This window comes from Rhamphochromis sp. 'chilingali', assembly GCF_963969265.1.
Source record: "Rhamphochromis sp. 'chilingali' genome assembly, chromosome: 11".
NCBI lineage: Eukaryota > Metazoa > Chordata > Actinopteri > Cichliformes > Cichlidae > Rhamphochromis > Rhamphochromis sp. 'chilingali'.
In genome coordinates, this window is record NC_137938.1 from 27,267,742 (window position 1) to 27,288,617 (window position 20,876).

At 39.7% G+C, this 20,876-nt stretch overlaps 2 protein-coding genes across 5 annotated transcripts; one reads left to right on the top strand and one right to left on the bottom strand.

Annotated features, from left to right (window-relative positions):
• The first annotated feature begins 1,851 nt into the window (after window positions 1-1,851).
• On the top strand, window positions 1,852-19,846 carry LOC308406204 (uncharacterized protein). Its single transcript, XM_080897071.1, has 8 exons — window positions 1,852-2,089; window positions 16,758-16,858; window positions 16,974-17,058; window positions 17,254-17,438; window positions 17,511-17,601; window positions 17,704-17,839; window positions 18,168-18,407; window positions 19,483-19,846. The coding sequence occupies exons 2-8, from the start codon at window positions 16,790-16,792 to the stop codon at window positions 19,538-19,540; spliced, it is 864 nt and encodes a 287-aa protein (XP_080753197.1). The 5' UTR covers window positions 1,852-2,089; window positions 16,758-16,789; the 3' UTR covers window positions 19,541-19,846.
• Window positions 2,718-12,629, bottom strand: LOC308406135 (uncharacterized protein). 4 transcript variants are annotated; one of them, XM_080897002.1, is made up of 10 exons: window positions 12,495-12,629; window positions 12,196-12,312; window positions 8,187-10,777; window positions 5,962-6,060; window positions 5,592-5,620; window positions 5,397-5,492; window positions 5,020-5,179; window positions 4,589-4,662; window positions 4,145-4,240; window positions 2,718-3,702 (listed from the first exon to the last, which is right to left on the bottom strand). In XM_080897002.1, the coding sequence occupies exons 3-10, from the start codon at window positions 8,743-8,745 to the stop codon at window positions 3,454-3,456; spliced, it is 1,362 nt and encodes a 453-aa protein (XP_080753128.1). In that variant the 5' UTR covers window positions 8,746-10,777; window positions 12,196-12,312; window positions 12,495-12,629; the 3' UTR covers window positions 2,718-3,453. The 4 variants fall into 4 exon arrangements, with proteins under 4 accessions (XP_080753128.1, XP_080753127.1, XP_080753129.1 ...); XM_080897001.1 differs by having other exon boundaries at window positions 12,196-12,315; XM_080897003.1 differs by having other exon boundaries at window positions 8,187-8,597; window positions 10,708-10,777; window positions 12,196-12,628.
• Window positions 19,847-20,876: the final 1,030 nt, after the last annotated feature.

The window sequence follows — 20,876 nt, forward strand, 5'->3', positions numbered from 1 at the left end:
CTTACGTTGTCAAAATGGACTACTGTATTACTGTCATTAATATTATTTGATTTCTATTGATCTTGGAGAGTTAAAATTGAAAAACTGTTCAGGATGTGTGTAACGCTGATTTTTTTAAATTATTTTTTTAAAAGCTGCTATCACAATACATGATAATATACTGTGATAACTGTACTGTATGTGCTTTTGCACAGTTGGCACAGGACATACACCTTTGTGCAAAGTACAGTGCTCTGTGTGCAAAATACATAGAGCGCATAATGTGTAATCACCTCTCATTTATGTATACTTTGCTAGGACAAAGGGAAAAGGGTTCAGTGATTTCTTGAATCATCATACTGTACTGCAAATAAAGCAAAAACTCAGAGTTTGTACAGTTCTAATGGGCTCTAAAGTCATTAATTGGTATTACTACCTTTATTCTTCAACACAGCCTGAACTCTCTTGTGCAGGTTTTCTTGTTATTTCTTTAAGCAGTCTTCAGGAATAGTTCCCAGGCTCATTGAAGGACATTCAAAGCTCTTCTTTGGATGTTGGCTTCATTTTGTTCTGTTCTCTCTCAATATGATCCCACACTGCTTCAGTAATCTAGAGGATGTAAATCCATGACTGATAGTGTTCCATCGTGTGTGTTTTTATCCCTGTTTTTAATGCACTGGCATTGTGATATTGACAAATGAAGCTGTTGCCAATGAGGCAGTTTCCAGATATTGCTGCATGCATGTTAAATCACCATGCACCTACTGAAGCTTCAGTGAACAGTAGATGGATCAAGTCAAGGTCCAGATGTCTTTGGTCCTGTGCCAGGTCTTTGCTGGATTTTCCCTTCTTTTTCAAGGAAACCATTTTCAGATACTGTTCATCTGTGGCAGACAGTTGTTTTTTATAGGCCTGCCACTTCTGCTTTTATCCTCTGCTCTTCCAGTTTCCTGATTTATTTATTTTTAGTACAGAGTGTACATTAAGAGATATAGAAAGTTTTAGCTAACAGTCCATTGGGAAATGTAAAAGTTTTTTTTTAAGAAGATAACTTTTCTTGACAGGCTGCTGCAGACACAATACTGGTTCATCCATTGCTTTTGTTGACTTTTTTAAAATTCTTGAATGATTCATATGTCACAGTTAAGTGGCTTAACAAACAAACAAACCAACAAACCAAAACATTCCTCTGAAAGCAGGTATAAATACTGGACTGAAAATGAGGGAAATAGCAGCTAATGTCCAAACAAAATCCCCAGAACACCTCCCAAAAGACCTTCAGAAACCCTGGACAACTGTTGCTCAAGACCAGATTGTATTTACAATAAAACATAGAAAACATATCAACAGTTTGACCTGATAAAAATGTGTAATTTTAAGGGAAACATAAGGTCATTTTGAATTTTATGGTAACAACACATCTAATTGCAGTGTGCAGTTTAGTATAGTCTTGTTGAAATATAAAAGAACAAGAACTTGCCTGAAGAGGTCATCTGGATAGGAGGATATGTTTCTCTTAGACCTGTATATACCTATAAGACCAATCCAACTGTCAGAATCAGGGGCGGAGCATGGGAGTGGCTTACTGGGCTTAAGCCCGGGTTGTTTTGTCAGAAGCCCGGGGTCTTTTGGAGTGTAATTTTTTCATAGCTAGATGCCTGGCTGACAACTGTATAAAACAAAAAGTACACACAATATTCGAAGCACATAGTGCACACTGTGGGAATTTACGACTGTGCGTGAATCCCCCCTGATATTGGTATGATCCGAGAATTGCGGGTTTTTAAACTCACTGCTGATCACAAACACAGTGGTCTCTGTGCTCTTTAGGCTGGATCATCTTACACGTTTTCCAAAAAGAATTTCAAAATTCATCTGAACACAGAACAATTTTCTGCTTTTCCTCAGTCAATGAGCTTCTGTCCAAAGGTGATGCCAGCATTTCTGGATCATGTTCACATATGGCTTCTTTTTTGCATGATAGAGCTTTAACCTGTATTTGTGTACGATATGGTGAAATATGTTCACAAACAATGTTTTCTAGAAGTCTTCTTTAACCTGTGCAAAACAGCCATTGAATAGTGATCTTCAGCCTTGGGCTTCACGCACAGTAAGTTCTTTGAATTCTTAGGATTTTTTGATGACATTATGTACTGTAGATAATGAGATGTTGAAATTTTAAGTAGAGAAACATTCAATTGTGAAATTATTCCACAATTTGTAGACAGTTTTTTGCAGTTTAGTGGAATTCTTCTTGTCTTTACTTCTGGAAAGCTCTGCCTCTCAAAGAGGCTCTTTTTATACCCAGGCATCTTACTGACCTGTTGCAGTTAGCTGTAAAAGGTTCCTCAAGCTGCTTCTTTTTAGGACCACTTACCTTTTCAGCCTTTTGTTGCCTCTGTCCCAAATGTTTTGGGACGTGTTGCTGCCATAAAATTCAAATTACTAATTCACTGAACAGCTTATAACTTAGACATGTAAAACATGGCTTCCCATCTAGCAACAGTCAGTATTTTTTGCAATGTAAAGCTTATTCTAAAAAGTAACAGGTACTGTAACTGGAGCTATGGATAAAAAAAACACAAAACAAGGGAATTTATGTGATTACTTTATGAACTTAGGTTGAGGGAATGTAGACTTTGCTAAACCGCGATCCACTAAGTACACTCCGAAAGCTGTAGCTGGGGAAAAACTTATCAGACATATTACATAAGATTTATTTTATTTTATTTTAAGGCATTTTTGATAGTGTACAGTGCACAAAACTAGAATTCACATATTCTAATTTCATTTAGCATTGATGCAACATGAATGTACCACAAAATATACTTTGTAAATCATATAGTAAATACCTCAAAATCACAAAATGTAGCTAAGTGCACTGACTTGCATGTGTCATTAATGTTACATCTACAGGAATTATTCAACAAACCTTCAAAAGACAACTCCCTGTTACAGCACAACATTTGTGTTTTATAAAGTGCATGTAGTTGTATCTGCATTACTACAACAAAAGCTTGAAGAAGAGATTTAATCTTATATCAATAATGGCAATAGATAAGGACATTTCCGAACGTACAACAAGGTACTTAGCGGTTTAAAATAACTTAAAAGTTTATTTTACTTTATCAATCTGTTGCTTATAAAGATCACTTGTATGATCAACTGATATGTTGCTTCTGGCTTGTTTTTCTGGATTCCTGAAAATAGTATTTCATAGAGAAATACTGTTCAAAGCCATTTCAGTGGTCTGGAACCAGACATAAACGGGACTGGAAAGTTTAAACAAGAAGCACAATCAACATTGCAATTAATGTTTTCCATATTTCCATACCTATACAATTACATAATATGAATATAAAAATATTCATATTAATATCTTTTCTACATTTTCTTTGTAACTTTGGAGAAACTAGGAGTTACACAAAGCGCTACTTACCCAATAACGCACACAGCAATTGAGCAAGCATGTTCTCAAAGCAGAAAAGCGATAGCAACAATACAAAGTAAGGAAGCTATCAGTTCTGTGTGAAGATATGGACCTCTTGTGGCAAAAGAGGGAACATTTAGTGTGCCATTCAACCATAGGCAAGAGGTCATTGTGGCATTGCAGCACTCCAGATTACATGGAGGTTTGGTTGAAGCCTTGCAAGCAGTGTAGCCAGTGCAGTTGGTGCAACCCGCTGTCCATTTTGTGGCAGTATCTGTAGACTCATTTTTCAGCTGCAAAGACAATGAGTGAGAAAGATCGGTGTAGGGCCTATGAATGGTAAAAACTGTAAATATGAGGCTAATGAAGTTTGTTTATTTATGCTCATAAAATGTATCGTAGAGGTACTTCTTATGTTTGTTTTTCAGATTCTTTTGTATAAATAATTTATTCCTTAACCGATTCAAATAAAAAGCTATTTTGAGTTCATATTGGTACATTTTATGCCCCCTGGTTCCTTTTTCTTGTATATTCTCCAAATTTTGATAAATTCAGAAAGTAAATTCATAGATTTATAACAAAGTTTGTGCTGAAGCAAGGATAGCATGAAGACGGTGTCAGCTTTAAAAGCACTAAACAAACAGAAATACGAGTGTGTAGAAGCTCAGAAAAAACAACTGCAATGAGGCTGGAAAAATTAATGAATGTTATATTTATGCTATTGAATGTTCTTACCTGACAATGTGGTTCTGAGGAGGAACACATTTGTAGCATGGTGAAACTTGTATAGCAGTTTGCGCTGGTGCATGTACCAGCACGGCACTTTTTTCCCTGACAAAAACAACAGCGCAAGAAACATAAAACTTATTTCAAACCAAGTCTCATTTACACTGCTGGACAAAGTGGTTTTTCAGTCCACACTCCATTAACTTGTTAAATTGTTGACAGGCAGTTTATTAACCAGTCAAAGATAATCATTATTAGAAAAAAAGGTAATACTTTTGTTAAACATAGTGATTCTGTTGGAAGCAAGGAACAGAGGAAGTTTGTAGCTGACATTTAAGAAAAGGGGACTGTGGTGTTAAAGGCCAAATTAGTTTTGTTTAGTGATACACAGCCTTCTTCCCGCATGCACATTTGCTTGCCAAAAGATTCATTCATGCAGCCAGCAGTTCTTACATTGTTTGCTGTTGTTTGACTGGTAGTAGTTGTAGTAGGGGCCTGCGTGGTTGTTGGTTTTGTGGTTTGAGTTCCTAAAAGTAGATAAAGGAGAAGAACAAAACAATATACAGTGATGTTTTTTTTTAAGATTTAAAAATTGATCATTTGCAAAGACAACAGGAGCATGGTAATTCAAGGAGTTTGGAGAGAAAAGCATCTGGACTTCTTTAAGTTGCTTGAAGACTTGCTAGCGTCACCCTTGGCCAGCCTTGGTCCACTTTAAGAAACGTCTTAAAGCAACTTAAAGAAGTCCAGATGCTTTTCTCTCCAAGCTCCTTTGACTACGATGACCTGGATGACTGAGAACCTTCACAGACATATGAGCATGGTAAAACATAAAATATTTATGAGTGCTCAAATGAAGTGATTTAAAAGAAAGGTGTAGTTACCATTGGTTGTTATGCTCATCATGGATGCAAAAGTGTAATTGAGACAGCCAGTGAAATTACAGCAGTTCACAGCACAGTTGGTCTGGGAGGCATTCTTGCAGCTGTCAGCACAAGAGTTGCTGCAGCTGGCAGTATACCACATGTCTGTTTGCCTTAACAACTGAGATATAACAGAAAGATTAGAGAGACGCATCTAATTTCTTTAATTTCTATACTATGTTAATTTATTTAGAAAAAATAAATGTATTTTCCCTTTAATAGTCAGTTATAGATACCATGCAATCTTTTGACTGCTCAATTCCTTAAAAAGAGGGATTTGTAATTGCTATGGCTCAAATAGTTTCTTAGTTTTTAGTGCCATTAGCTGACTGCCCTACCTGACAACAATTATCGACAGCACACGGAGTGGTGTTCTGACTGATGTACATTGAATAGCAGTCAGAGTAGTTACAGTTGAATGAGGGGCAGTATATCTGTATTTGAGAGAATTAAGAGGCATGTGATGAAGAGGCTTGAAGGAATGAAAAACACTCATAGATAAGTGAACAGAAGAAGGAGAATATTTGACTTGCCTTAGTGGTTCCATTCTCAGTCATGTCACCTGTGATAGAAAGACAGATGTCATGACTGGAGTTTTTTAAAGCAACACAACATTGATTGTAAAAGATCTATTTAATTTTGATGCAAGAACAAATTAAAATGTGAATGAATGAAAAAAAGAAAAAATGAATGAATAAAAAATACCCCTCCCCAAACAAACAAAGAAACAAAGAAACAAACAAAGAAACAAAGAAACAAAGAAACAAAGAAACAAAGAAACAAAGAAACAAAGAAACAAACAAACAAACAAACAAAGAAACAAACAAACAGCAAAACACACACATACTAAATGAATGAATGAATGAACAAATAAGTAAGGAAATAAATACATAAAAAACTGACTGGTGTTCATCTTTGTGGTTAAAGAACTGGTGCCAAAAGTCAAGGAGGAAGATGAAGTGGTAGTTGCCGTGGTGGGTTTGGTCGTGGTCGTAGAATCAACTGGAGACAAGGAATTGATTGATTGGTTGATTATTAATTTATTTTGATCATGTAAACAATATACAAGTACATTTAGCAAAGACTTGAAGAGACAAAATGTTATACAAAACAAAGCTAATACATTTCAATATTGCTTCAACTTTACTGATTCAGTTTGTTAAGTTTGTTGTTGAATTAGTAGAATTGGCTGAATTAAAAGAGTGGATAGAAGTTAAAGATACAGCATTGCCAAAGGCTTTTGTATTGGTACCAGTGCTTGGTGACCCTCCTGAGTTGGGAGGATTGAGTAGTGATAGATACTGAGTTTCCAGAGATGTGTATATTTGTCAGGGATTGCGTGTCAGTAAATGCTATACCTGTGTAAGTGGGTAAGGTTGTGTGGAATTGCATTGTGGTGGGTAAATCAACTATAGAAGCAGGTGTAGTTGTGGGGGACTGGCTGGTGGTCAATGCTGTGCCTGTGCCTGTGGATGTGGGGGACTCACTGGTGGTTGATGCTGTGCCTGTGGATGTAGATGTGGGGGACTCACTGGTGGTTGATGCTGTGCCTGTGGATGTAGATGTGGGGGACTCACTGGCTGTTGATGCTGTGGCTGTGGATGTGGGGGACTGGCTGGTGGCCAAATCTATTCCTGTTAGTGTGGATGCAGGGGACTCACTGGCGGTTGATGCTGTGCCTGTTAATGTGGATGTGGGGGACTCACTGGTGGTTAATGCTGTGCCTGTGGATGTAGGGGAATGGCTGGTGGTTGATGCTGTGCCTGTGGATGTGGGGGACTCACTGGTGGTTGATGCTGTGCCTGTGGACGTGGGGGACTCACTGGTGGTTGATGCTGTGCCTGTGGATGTAGATGTGGGGGACTCACTGGCTGTTGATGCTGTGGCTGTGGATGTGGGGGACTGGCTGGTGGCCAAATCTATTCCTGTTAGTGTGGATGCAGGGGACTCACTGGCGGTTGATGCTGTGCCTGTTAATGTGGATGTGGGGGACTCACTGGTGGTTAATGCTGTGCCTGTGGATGTAGGGGAATGGCTGGTGGTTGATGCTGTGCCTGTGGATGTGGGGGACTCACTGGTGGTTGATGCTGTGCCTGTGGACGTGGGGGACTCACTGGTGGTTGATGCTGTGCCTGTGGACGTGGGGGACTCACTGGTGGTTGATGCTGTGCCTGTGGATGTGGATGTGGGGGACTCACTGGTGGTTGATGCTGTGCCTGTGGATGTGGATGTGGGGGACTCACTGGTGGTTGATGCTGTGCCTGTGGATGTGGATGTGGGGGACTCACTGGTGGTTGATGCTGTGCCTGTGGATGTAGGGGACTGGCTGGTGGTTGATGCTGTGCCTGTGGATGTGGGGGACTCACTGGTGGTTGATGCTGTGCCTGTTAATGCGGATGTGGGGGACTCACTGGTGGTTGATGCTGTGCCTGTGGATGTAGATGTGGGGGACTCACTGGTGGTTGATGCTGTGCCTGTTAATGCGGATGTGGGGGACTCACTGGTGGTTGATGCTGTACCTGTGGATGTAGATGTGGGGGACTCACTGGTGGTTGATGCTGTGCCTGTGGATGTAGATGTGGGGGACTCACTGGCTGTTGATGCTGTGGCTGTGGATGTGGGGGACTGGCTGGTGGCCAAATCTATTCCTGTTAGTGTGGATGCAGGGGACTCACTGGTGGTTGATGCTGTGCCTGTTAATGTGGATGTGGGGGACTCACTGGTGGTTAATGCTGTGCCTGTGGATGTAGGGGAATGGCTGGTGGTTGATGCTGTGCCTGTGGATGTGGGGGACTCACTGGTGGTTGATGCTGTGCCTGTGGACGTGGGGGACTCACTGGTGGTTGATGCTGTGCCTGTGGACGTGGGGGACTCACTAGTGGTTGATGCTGTGCCTGTGGACGTGGGGGACTCACTGGTGGTTGATGCTGTGCCTGTGGATGTGGATGTGGGGGACTCACTGGTGGTTGATGCTGTGCCTGTGGATGTGGATGTGGGGGACTCACTGGTGGTTGATGCTGTGCCTGTGGATGTAGGGGACTGGCTGGTGGTTGATGCTGTGCCTGTGGATGTGGGGGACTCACTGGTGGTTGATGCTGTGCCTGTTAATGCGGATGTGGGGGACTCACTGGTGGTTGATGCTGTGCCTGTGGATGTAGATGTGGGGGACTCGCTGGCTGTTGATGCTGTGGCTGTGGATGTGGGGGACTCGCTGGCTGTTGATGCTGTGGCTGTGGATGTGGGGGACTCGCTGGTGGTTGATGCTGTGCCTGTGGATGTAGGGGACTCGCTGGTGGTTGATGCTGTGCCTGTGGATGTGGGGGACTCACCGGTGGTTGATGTTGTGCCTGCCGATGTGGACTGGCTAGTGGCTGAGGAAGAATGGGTAGTGAGCACTGTAATACCTTCATTGGTGGTAGAAGAGGGCTGGCTGGTACTGGGTGCTGTTGAGCTTTGTGGGGTGGTAGTGGCTGCTCCTGATACTCCTGATACTAACATGGATAGCAGAAATAGTCCTAAAGGGAGGACTCGCAGAATACCTGTAAAGTTGGGCATTTTGGAGGAAACATAATAAGACAGGATTGGGTGGATTTTTTTTAACAACATTGCATAATGTGCATGGACTGCATTTTCTGGGAAACTTTTTATAAAATTCTCTAATATTATGGTGATCAGAGAATAAATCATAATGAGTGATGATATTTATCAAGGATTTCATGCAATATCTTAGCTTCTATTTGAAAGACTGGCACAAACACCAGGTAACTGGTTCTGAATATGCCTTACCCTTTTTTTATCCAGGTGCAAATCAACATAAAAACCATATATTACAGATTCACAATATGAGCAAACTATTTTGTTTTTTACTTATGCTGATAAAACTATAAATCTGTTAAAAAATACCGGGCCTAAGATGTTTATATATCTATATAGTGCCCTCGGGTTTGGCACCAATGCTATTGAAGCTTACCTTGGAACATGAGCAAAAGATATATAACTGGCTCAGACGTCGCCTGAAAAGTTCCCCATCAGGTGTTGACAAACCAGGACATACTGAACATGGACATACATGCACAAGAACTGGCATATGGAATTTATGAAATGCTACTACGCCTGCTGATCCAATGACAAAAGTCGCAGAGCATGTTTGAAGTTTGATTGAGTAGAAAGCACCTGGCAGATCAGTGCAATAACCTCAAATGAAGACAGACAGACTGGTGAAGTCATATACTCCACTGGTTCTGAATGAAAAAGAGTCACAACAAGATGTCCATAACTGAGGCTCTAGAAAGTGCCAAACAAAGGCTCACCGCCCTGGCCACTAGGCTGAAGAGATACACCACAGAAGGAGAGCTGAAGAGAATAAATGATCTGTTATAATAACTTTGTCAGTGTATTGATCCCTGGCTTCTCCAGTTTACATGTGAATCCTTGGGCAAGATACTGAACCCAGAGTTTCCCCAGTGCTCCCATGAATGCATCTTGTGAATATAAAAATTTTGATAAAAGTGCTGTATGAATGTGCATGAAATTGGGTAAATGAGAAAACTGTTTTCAGTGCTCAGATTGAGTGGAAAGTATATAAGTGCCAATCTATTTACACTCACGCCCCATTATAATAAACAGATACTTAACACTGTCCTTAACATCAGCTGTTAGGACTGTCATTCTTAATATTTAGCATAATGCATGATTGTACCTGAATTTTGCATTACAGAGATTATTTTATGATATCATTATGATGATCGGACAGCTGGACCATTTAACCAACAGCCCTATGAAGCAAAATTTAGTACAATGATGCATTATGCTCAATATTCAGAAAGATAATCCTAGTGGCTCCACAGTGTATTGATTTTCACATGTGCCTAACAAGCAAAGGTTTCCTTTGTTCAATCTTAGAACGAAGCACAAAACCTTTTCAGGTTTTGTCAGGAAGGGCGTCTCGTATAAAAAGTATGTCAAATTAAATGTGGGTTACCTACTAAGACAACCCCCTTTAAATAAAGGAGCAGTCAAAAGTAGTTTTTACTGGTAATAACATTTCTTACAAGCTGAGACACATAAACATGTGTCTCTAGCAACCACAGACTGACTGTAATCATGGAAGCTTGTATTTATCTGCAGAAAGGCATGCCACTCTGGTGCACAGGTACCATGCCAACATGCGTGTGTCATCTTTTTATTCATGAGAGAGCAGTATGACATCTTTGCTTTTGGGACATTAGCACTGGGTTCCCATAGTTTCAGTGGTTAGATGTGCATTTGTTTCTTCAAAAACATGCAAGACCTGAGCCCTAATGGATGCAAGTTCCTTCGTGAGACATGCATATTGCCTATTAAACCAGCCAAATCCCAGTAATTTTATCTGATTTTCTCTATTCTGAACATACAACAAATACTCCATGTCTTCTTTTTCCATTCCTTAGTTTTATTCCTTTCCTAACTTCAAGTCTAAGGTGCTGCAGAGGGCGCAATATGCTTGAAACATTAAAGTTGTGCAAGTTTTTTCTTAAATGATAGGCAGGATGGGTGGAAAATAAACAATCCTAAAACATATTGATTGAGTCTCCATTTCACCTGTGTAACAGAATATATATGTCACCGAGAACAGTGCTTTTAAATAGAGAATAAAATACAAACTCATACCTGTGTCTTTTATAAAAGTAGTGGAGGTCATTATGCCACTGCCTGAAAGGGAGGGAGCTCTTCGTCCAGCCTGTAATTATATAATACCCATCAAATTCCCAGTAAACTCATTATCAGCATGAAAGAACATCTTGCATTGTCCTTCCTTTTTTTAATATCCACTGAGTTGTACTCAAAATTGAAGATTAATCTCACCAAGATAAATAAACTAAACAATAACTGCATTTCTGTATTGACAAGGTCTGTATCGGTGGGCACAGTTCACACTGTTTACCCACGGTAATAGGTCTCTGAATTACAGCCATGCTCATTCATTGTAACACACCTGGGCACTTTGTTTGATCTGTGACAGCGTCGATGGTCATCAATGGTCTTCTCTTTTCACAAATCTCCAATTGTTCTGGTGAAACTGATCTCATAATTGTTTGGTTGAGTTACAATATAAGAAATTTAAAAGTAATGTGATATGTGACATTTAAACCTGTTGTGCTTTTTTTTTTTTGCACAGTTTCTCAAGGAATTAGTTTCAGCATTTTCTGGTACTTTTTTTTTTTTAAACCAGCACTGCATGGTAATCCCCCCTATGAGGTAAAGTTTAGTTTTGTGTAGTGACACATAATTGTTTTTTAAGTGTCTTGCAGTGCAGTGAACACAATTAAAATGTGTTTGTTCCATGCTCAGTGCCCCTGGGAGAGCCACTAAGCAGCATGGCTTGTTTTTTCCTCTTCTTCCTTGGATCCCAGGGTGGCCTCCTGTGGGCTCTCCACCCTGGAAACTGACCGACAACAGTGGCCATTTTAACTTCCATGTCAAAATGCAGTTTAATTAGGAAAACTGGCAGGAATTTCTTGGTTTGGTGCAAGCTGTTTACTCTTAATGATGCCAATATACCTATTGTAGTGTCCTCCTTACACAAACTTCCTGTTTACATCATCTTATTGGTAAACTGCTGCTGCAAGACTCAGTCGATGTACTAGTTAGTGTTTGGCAAAAGCAGTCATGAATGATGTAATGTTTTGGGAATATTAGGAGGTTTCAGGGAAGGAATTAGTTGTATTAGCAACTGCCTATTCTATAAAGAGCAATGGAGAATAGGCAACACATGCTACAAACAGAACACCTGAGTATAAATTTTTAAATGATTTTGTAATCAAAATCCTCAAAGTGGTTCATTTCATAGACATCATAACACTAAATGTTTTTGAGACTGAAACTGAATATTACATTTTAAATATTAAGGGATATAAAACCTTTATTCAAATATTAGAAAAAACATTAGAAAAACATATTCACCATATTTGCACATGTAATATGTGAAATAATATTTTGTAACTGAAAAACGTACAATAGAAAACGAAGAAAATATCAGCCTGTTGTATAATTATCCAGCTTCAATGGAGCCGCCTGCTTGCTATGCGTAAATATAGCTTAAGGAATTTAAGTAAAACTAACAAAGTCCATCATTCAAAATCGGTAAAATCCACTCACCTGTGGTGCACTGGGCATGGTTTGTCTCAGCTGTGGTTGAAGTGAATGAGCTTTCTCCCACTGCAGAGTTCTCTCTTGCTCTCTGTCACCTCCCCTGTTTGCTTCCTGCTGATAGCACTGCTGATAGCAACGCAATAAGAACAAATTCTCGGCTGGACACTTATTCAAGTGTGAGAGGAGGAGACTAAAGGCTTGCACTTGCTGGATGCCCCACAATTAATGTTGTAATAAAAGACGATATTACTTTACAGTACTCACACAGTTTTGATTACTCTGAGTTCAAATAAAAGTGTACATACCGAAACTTACAATTAACTGAAATAACTGAGTGGATTAAGCCTGTACTTGTCTATGAGAGCACAGGTGAGATTTCAGTGTCCTGTGTGTTGATTGTATAGGGGGCCTCTTGGTTTCGGTTCAACACAATGTGAAATTAGACCCCCTTCTCTCTCCCAGCCATACGCCCCCTCTGCACGCTACAATTCGCTCTTTGTGGCTCAAAGAACATAAAATTCTTGGGCATGACACCAAAGAGTCTTGCACAATTTAGGTGACAGAAGTCCTTCCTTTTTTCACTGCAGCTCCAATAATAATAACGACATTTTTTCGGCTATGTATGGATAATTGTATGAAAATAACCCTCAAAACGGGAGTTTTCTGGATTTCTAAATTAGGTGGAAAATCTGACTCTGAACTTTATTTGTACTTTCATTTAACGTTAGAGATTTCTCATTAGGCAGTGTTTGAGCTATTTTACTGTTAATTATATAAACATATTTAGAGATAATAGTGATTAAAAGACATAAAATGGTATAGAATATCTTATTTTAAAAACATAACAGAACAAGAGAATGTTTTTTCTTATTACACATCTTTGAAGTAATTTATTGGCCAAACCTATCAGGAATCACTCGCAGCACAACCTAAAGGTTAAAAGTTTGGACAGTGATCTCCTCATCTCCAGCAGAGATGTCCCACTGACACCTAAAATACCATTAAATTTAAGATTTAAGTCCTAAAAGCAGGTAATGAGAACTTATTATCATAATTAATTATGCGCCTAATTCATTAATTGCATTGGGGTGTAAGTGGACACCCTCATTTTGAGTGAGATGATGTGAACTAAAGACATTTATTGGTGCTAAACATTCTGGAAAAGGCTACGAAACCATCTTCTTTTGCCCATTTTGAAAATTGTAACCTCAGGTTTTTGGTGGTGTGGGAACAACTCAGTAGACTGATCTTTAAAAAGCTCAGACCAGCCCCATTGGATGATTAAGAACAATTATTCCACGTTTAAAATCACTTAAATCACCTTTCTTCCTGATTCCGATGATGTTTTAACTTTGGTAGGTCTTCTTTATCATGTCTGCATGCTGAAATAAATTGAATTAATGCCATATAAGACTATTTTCTAAGAATGAATGTTTAAAGTAGAATAAATAAAATGCGTATTTTGGATGTCAAACTCCTAAAAAAGTGTTGTGAGGAATCTGTAGCAAGCAGTTAATTATTAATCTGAACAGTTACATTACAGTCATTTCATTTAAATGCTTACATACTTTTTCCCCACTACAGACATATAGTATAGTATACATATAGTATATATAGACATGTTTTACTTACCCCAATTAAATGAATTATACTTTGTTATTTAATTATTAACTTTATCCAGTTTTGGGATTAGTGTGATAATCTCACAATGTTTGAGTGATATTTTAGTTTGAAAAAATTATTTAGGAATTCAAGACCGAGTGTATCTGACTATTAACAATCCATGATATAATTTTGCATTTTCCTTGGAAAATAATAAGTGTTTAAGTATCTTACATGTCCAGAAAATACAGGGTTGGTTAAAAATTCCATAAACTGGATGCAAAACTATGTAAAGGTATATAATTTACATAATATAATTGATAATAACATCGACTGCAGATGACTGGGACTTTGCAAACACAGTCAAATGAGGAGCTATGATGGACTTAGATAATTATAATGTCATCGGCAATTTGCAAAACAGGTTATAAACCATTACTTGAGTGTGTTTTTTATTTTGTCTGTGACTATAAGTGTCTATATGTATGCATAAGAAATAAAACCCAAGATGTGAGATAATTGTTTTACTCTCTGAATTCTGCAGTAAATTGTCACAGCTTGTCATACTAAGTGTCACGTATCATGCAGCGCTATCATGTGCATGTGTATGTGTTAGTGCTGTGATAAACTGATGACCATGCTGTAAGGTGCTTTTGGGATAGCCTCTGGCACCCACCAAAACCATTAACCACATAAATGGTTGCATATAAGCAACATGTGTTTGCCAGTCCTTTCTAATAACTATTTGAATTGGACGGCCACATATTTTGCTAGTTTTATGCTGCAGCCTTTATTAATTTTTGTGAAAGAAAAAATAATCTGAAGGCTGGTTTGGGTAAAATGGGAAATCCTTTAAGGTTCATACTGTTAATAATATGAGCCTAAAATACAATTTACTTTTGTAGTTTCTTGGCCGCATTACTGTGGATTCTGTTCTGTCTTCATAAATTTGCTGAATATTTACCTCTATGTTGGTATGAACCTACAGATACTTGTAAAGGAACAAAAACCTTGTGCGTCACATAGGATGTATTTTTCAAACATCAGAGCTTATCAAGTCCAAATCTGACACCCAAAAGATATGAACACAGAATCAATCTTCCCTGGGAATTTTCTCTTTTTTTCTCTACCTCTTGCAAAATGCCGCCTCAAGTTTCAGGGCAAACTAATTAGTCTGATACACAGCTGGTGAGTCACTGTAGATGTTGCTAGGAGAATAACTAAGCACTTGCGTTGCCACTCCCTAGCAGTTTTCATGTCTCTGTGCACAGTCTGATCATTTATAATAGATGTGACTAAAAATATTATGTTTTATAGAAACTTTAAAAAAAAAAGAAAAGAGGAACACTTTGAAAACACATCAGATCTCCAGCATACCAGAGATCCAGCATATCCAATATGCTGGATCTCTGGTATGGCCTGGGTAATGTGTTTGAAATGAAAGAATGACACATTGTTTGATGGAAATTAAATTAACAGCCTACAGATGGTTGAATTCAAAGAAACCCCCAAAATATAATAGAAAAAGTAATGTGGCAGGCAAGTCCATTTTGCTGAAATTTGATTACAGCAACTCAAAATGGTACTCAATAGTTTGTATGGTCCCCACATACTTGTGTGTGTGTTTGCCTGACAACACTGGGGCATGGTCCTAACAAGACAACAGATGGTGTCCTGGGAATGCCCTCCCAGGTCTGGACCAGGACTGCACTGAGCTCCTAAACAATAACAATGTGAAGTGCAACCTGGTGGTCGGATAGATGCACCGAACTATAGATGGACCTTGCACCAGTGTATGGTCTAACAATAGATCCATTAATATCGTCCCAATACCTAATGTCAGACAGGGCGTTGTTGACCAGCCTGTCTGTGCCTCCCTCCATGGATATGCCAGCCCAGAACATTACTGATCCACCAAAAACACATCATGCTGAACCATGTTACAGAAGGTCGGGTGCTCAGGCTACATTCATTAAGTCTGTTTCTGATTGTTTGGTCAGAGACATTAACAGGAGGTCATTTTGTAGGGCTCTCGTAGTGCTCATCTTGTTCATCCTTGCACCTGATGGGTTAACGTTCTTCTACAGCCTTGTTTCTCCTAGTTTCTCCTACGTTACTGCCTGTCTCCTGGAATCTCCTGCATGTTCTTGAGACTGTGCTGGGAGACATAGAAAACCTTCTGGCAATCGCACGTATCGATGTGCCATCCTGGAGCATTTGGACTACCTGTGCCACCTCTGTAGGGTCCAGGTATCACCTCATGCTACCAGCAGTGACACTGATCTTGGCCAAATGCAGAGTGAAAACACAGTAAGAAAGGAGATTTTTGTATCAATATTAAGGATGACCTCTCCAGTTTGACAACAGACAGACTAAACAGATGGGTGATGATACTGAATCCTTCTTCCTCCAACAGATGTAACAGTTGCACTAAATGTAGAGGCTTATTCACATTGTTTATCAGACTCAGTAAACCATATGTAGCAGCTTGGATACAACCAGATAGTGTAACTGCACGACTAAGAAGATTAGACTAGATTTACCTCCCGGGCGGTCGTCAGCAGCGCTCACACAGAGCTGGCACATAGCAACAGGTCAGTGAGCCCTGTGTGGCACATTAGCCTTCACAATAGACTGGGACAGAGGCCCTTTTAGCAGAGATGGAAGCTACCATTTCCCTATGACTTCTAGCCTTCAGTTAAGCTTCTGCAAAAGGTCAGTGTCCTGCTCGAAGTCATAAGCTTTCAACCACATTTTAATTTCAATGTGGTTTTTGAGTGTGTTTATGTGTTACGAGGGCATAGCCTGGTAGCATTGACCTACAGATGGTACAACCCATTTTTTTCTTAGAAAACCTACAACTAGCCTTGAGTTTTCTGTAACCAAATCCACTCTTTTGTAAAGATATAATCTTTCAGCTGTAGTACTTACTGTACTAAAGAAAAACAATTCCTTTGTCTGCTCAGGATAGCACAATGTGAGAGGACGGTGCTTTAACATGACAGTCCTATGGGCTGTGTTTACGTGGGCAGTCAAAGGGATACTCTGCACCTGCAGGTTCCTTTGGGTGAGTGTATGCTCATTATATTCACATCTGGGTAATCTGCTTACATCACAGTTTAATGAAGGCTCTTGTAAGTGGTGATTATAAAAAATTTAATCAGTGTTGATCTGCATTGCAGATATGTCCATACAATGCTATCAGATTCTTACCAAGGGAAAACCCCATTACAGAGGGCAAAAGCCATGAGTTGAAACAAGTTGTGGGTAAGAAACTCATAAAATCAAAGAGTGATCACCAGCACATTTAAAATATCTTAAAAATATTTAGTCAACTGTTAAACACTCAATTTCACAGTTTATTTTCTTAAAGCCTCTCTTCCTCCTTATGTAATCCTACTTCACATCCCCTTTGCTAATGTGCAGATTTAGATGATTACCTTATTTGATGTTATTTGTCAGGTGCCGAAAATAACAGGATTGCCGCCATACCAGGTAGCCCTGACCGTACATTTGCCCTCCAGAAGAGACTGACCAAAACTGAAAAAGAGGTGCTATCACTGAAGACCAGGATTGCTTGTGAGAGAGCATCATGGGAAAGGAGGTTTACAGAGCTGAAGAGAAAACAGGAAGAGCTGCATAATCAGGTGTGTTTGTGTGTGAAGTTGTGTGTGGGTGGCTGAGGTTCTGTAATTATACCTTTGCCTCCTTTCCCTCAGCTGGAGTCTGGAGTGTTGGTGAAAGTGGGCAGTTACAGTGACCAGGGAGAGTCAGGAGTGGACAATGGAGAAGCATTTGAAGAGTATTCAGGTAAATGGCAGTAACACAATTATGGCAATAACAGAACAAATTTTCATATGCGCATCCTTTTGTATTTAGCCATGATATCAGCTGCTAATGTGTCACGTGCAGGCGGCCTCCATCAGCGCAGAAGGTCTGACATGTCATCAAGAAGTGATAGTTATGAATGCAGTTTGTCAGGCAGCCAGTTATCTTCATCCTCAGCACAGAGTTCAAGACCTTCCTCCTCCTCAACTTCAGCCTCGAGGTATTGCTTTCAAAGAAACGGTTTGGCAGAGAGTTGGATAAAAAAATATTCTTATATCTATGCTCAGAAGTTTAACTGCAAACAGTGGAAACAGCAGGGACCATTTCAGAGTCATGTGAGGTCCTGTGTCCTATTGAAAATGTATTATGTAAAAAATCGTTGCGGCAACAGTTATAATCTTCCCTCTTAAGAAATGCACAGGGTGTATATTCAAAATATAGTTCCAAAAGCAAATTTATTCATTACATGGAATATATTTTAGGATCATAATTCCTGATTTATCGATGTGTGTAATTTTCTTTCACTAAGAGAAGTTTTCTTTCTGCAGTGTGAGATCATGGAGGAAATCTCAAGGGCCACATCGAGTTTTTGTTCCTCACTCCCCGATGGACTTACAGCTAGGCCATCGGGTCAGGATCATGCTGCCATCTGGGAGGATCAGCACAGGAATAGTTCGTTTCCTCGGTCACCTGCAGGGGGAGGTAGATCTCCACCTTGGAGTTGAGCTGCAAACTCCTGATTCAGGGCTATGTGATGGGAGCCACCTGGGACACAGCTACTTTGAATGGTAACCAATGTCATTTTCCTACCAGCCGTACTCAAGCAACATGTATATGTTTTTGCTCTAAGGTTGTGCACCTTGACATTTAGTAATGTACTGCGATTTGGATGTGTGCACTAAGTAATGCTTTTTACAATAATCTCAGTATCTATTTAAATTCAAATGCTTCTAAACCTTTACATTTGTTTTGAAGTGTATTTACCTTAAGCACCATTCTTTCACACAATTACACAATGTATTAATACATTAACTTTGATGGATTTGATATTCCATAATTCAATATTTCACCATCTCAAGGGTTTACATTAAATGATATGAAAGCAGAAGAAAATCTCTGAATACATAACATGTTGAACCTTGAAGCAACACCAAGAGACTACATATGCATCTTTCAAGTGCCACAGCTTACCTGAGAAATGTGGCTGACCATGTCACTGACCACGCTGTACCCATCGTCTGATGGTTGCTTCCAGCTCAGATCATCTCAAACTGGTTTACCGAACCTGAAGATGAGTTCACTATAGTCAAATGTTCTCCACAGTCACCAGATCTCAATCTAATAGACCATGTTTTGGATGTGGTGAAATGGAAAACTTGCATCATGGATGTGCAGCTGACACATATGCAGCAACTATCTGTGAATATGGACCAAAATGTCTGAAGAATATTTCTTACAGCTTATTAACTTCATATCATGAAGAAGTAAGGCATTCCCGAAGGCAAAAGAAGGTCCAACATAAAACTGCAAGGTGTGCCTAATGAAGTGGCTGTTGGGTATTTTTTTAGGACTGTGCTGCACTGTGCTGCACATGCAGCTGTCAGGTCATCTTAGCTGTCTTTAAAGGCATGAGGTGCAACCTTGTAATGTGAACTCACTTTCCTACAATGACAAACTTGACTGACTGCATTTGGAAATGTTACTTAAATGTAGTATTTTTTTTACGAGACTGCAAAAGAACAAAACAACAATAACAAACACACGACCTCCGCGACATCTAAAATATTAAAATTATAAATATAAGTGTGATTTTCTAACGTATAGTCTGTTTGAATAGTAACTTAATCTCCTTTTTTCCCCCAGCAAACCTGGATACGGGGCTTTTGTACCTTTCCACAAACTACTAATGGCATGGGAGTAACAAAAATACATACATCTTACCAAGCTCGCCATCGACTAGAGCAGCGGTCCCCAACCCCTGGGCCACGGTCCGTGAGTCGTTTGGTACCGGGCCGCGAGAGTTGAGGCTCGGGTGTGAAATGTATGGTTTTCAGGGTTTTTATCGGTTTTTAGCGTTATTTTGTTATCGTTTTTATCGTTAATTCTGTTTTCCTGGGTCTTTTCATGTGTGTTATGAATAAATCTTCTTTTTTTCGGTACCGGTACTACGGTAGTTTTATTTTGTTGTATTTATCCGCGACACTTTAAAGGCCGGTCCGTGAAAATATTGTCGGGCATAAACCGGTCCGTGGCGCAAAAAAAGGTTGGGGACCGTTGGACTAGAGGACCAGGTGAATACAGAACAGCATCATCAATCTGACACTGCAGCATAATGGTACATTTACACATGCATCTTGCTTGTGAATCGATATCAATTTCCTATTCACAATAAAAACATCAGTTCAACAAACAGTGCTGTATGAAGGTTAATGTGTTACCAAGTAACTGATGATTGTTTGATGAACTAGTTTAAGTCTGCTAAAAAGTACTCGTTTCTCTAATGCTAAGAGAAATGCTGAATATCAAGTGCACGGTCAAGTTTGTCTAAAAGCCTTCAGGTATGAGATTATTACTTGAAGCATGACAAAGGAAGAGGCCATCATATTACACGCCTGTGAAACACAACCTGTACTCAAGCTTTTATGTTCCTTGTCTTAACTGACAAAGTGACTCCATGTCGCAGAGAAATTGTCAAAAAAAAAAAATCTTGATAAGCGAACAGCTATGTTTAAACAAAGGCTTTGAAGCCCAAGGTTGTTTGAGTATGCTAACCGAATTCCCTGTTTACACATCATGGTAAATGGCCTGTATTTGTATAGCGCTTTACTTAGTCCCTATGGACCCCAAAGCGCTTTACACTACATTTAGTGATCCATATGTTCACACACTGGTGATGGCAAGCTACATTGTAGTCACAGCTGCCCTGGGGTGCACTGAAAGAGGCGAGGCTGCCGGACACTGGCACCACCGGGCCCTCTGACCACCACCAGTAGGCAACGGGTGAAGTGTCTTGCCCAAGGACACGGGGACCGAGACTGTCGGAGCCGGGGCTCGAACCGACAACCTTCCGATTACAAGACTGCCAACTCTTGAGCCTCGAATGCCCCCACATCATGTAAAACATGGGACACATGTGTGCGAACATTGCACAAGTTATAGAAGTAAAGTTATATAAAGTAAATATTTACATTCATTCAACCGTAACACCCCACTCTAGCTGGTAATGGTAACTGTGTTTCTTGATTAAACAAATATTA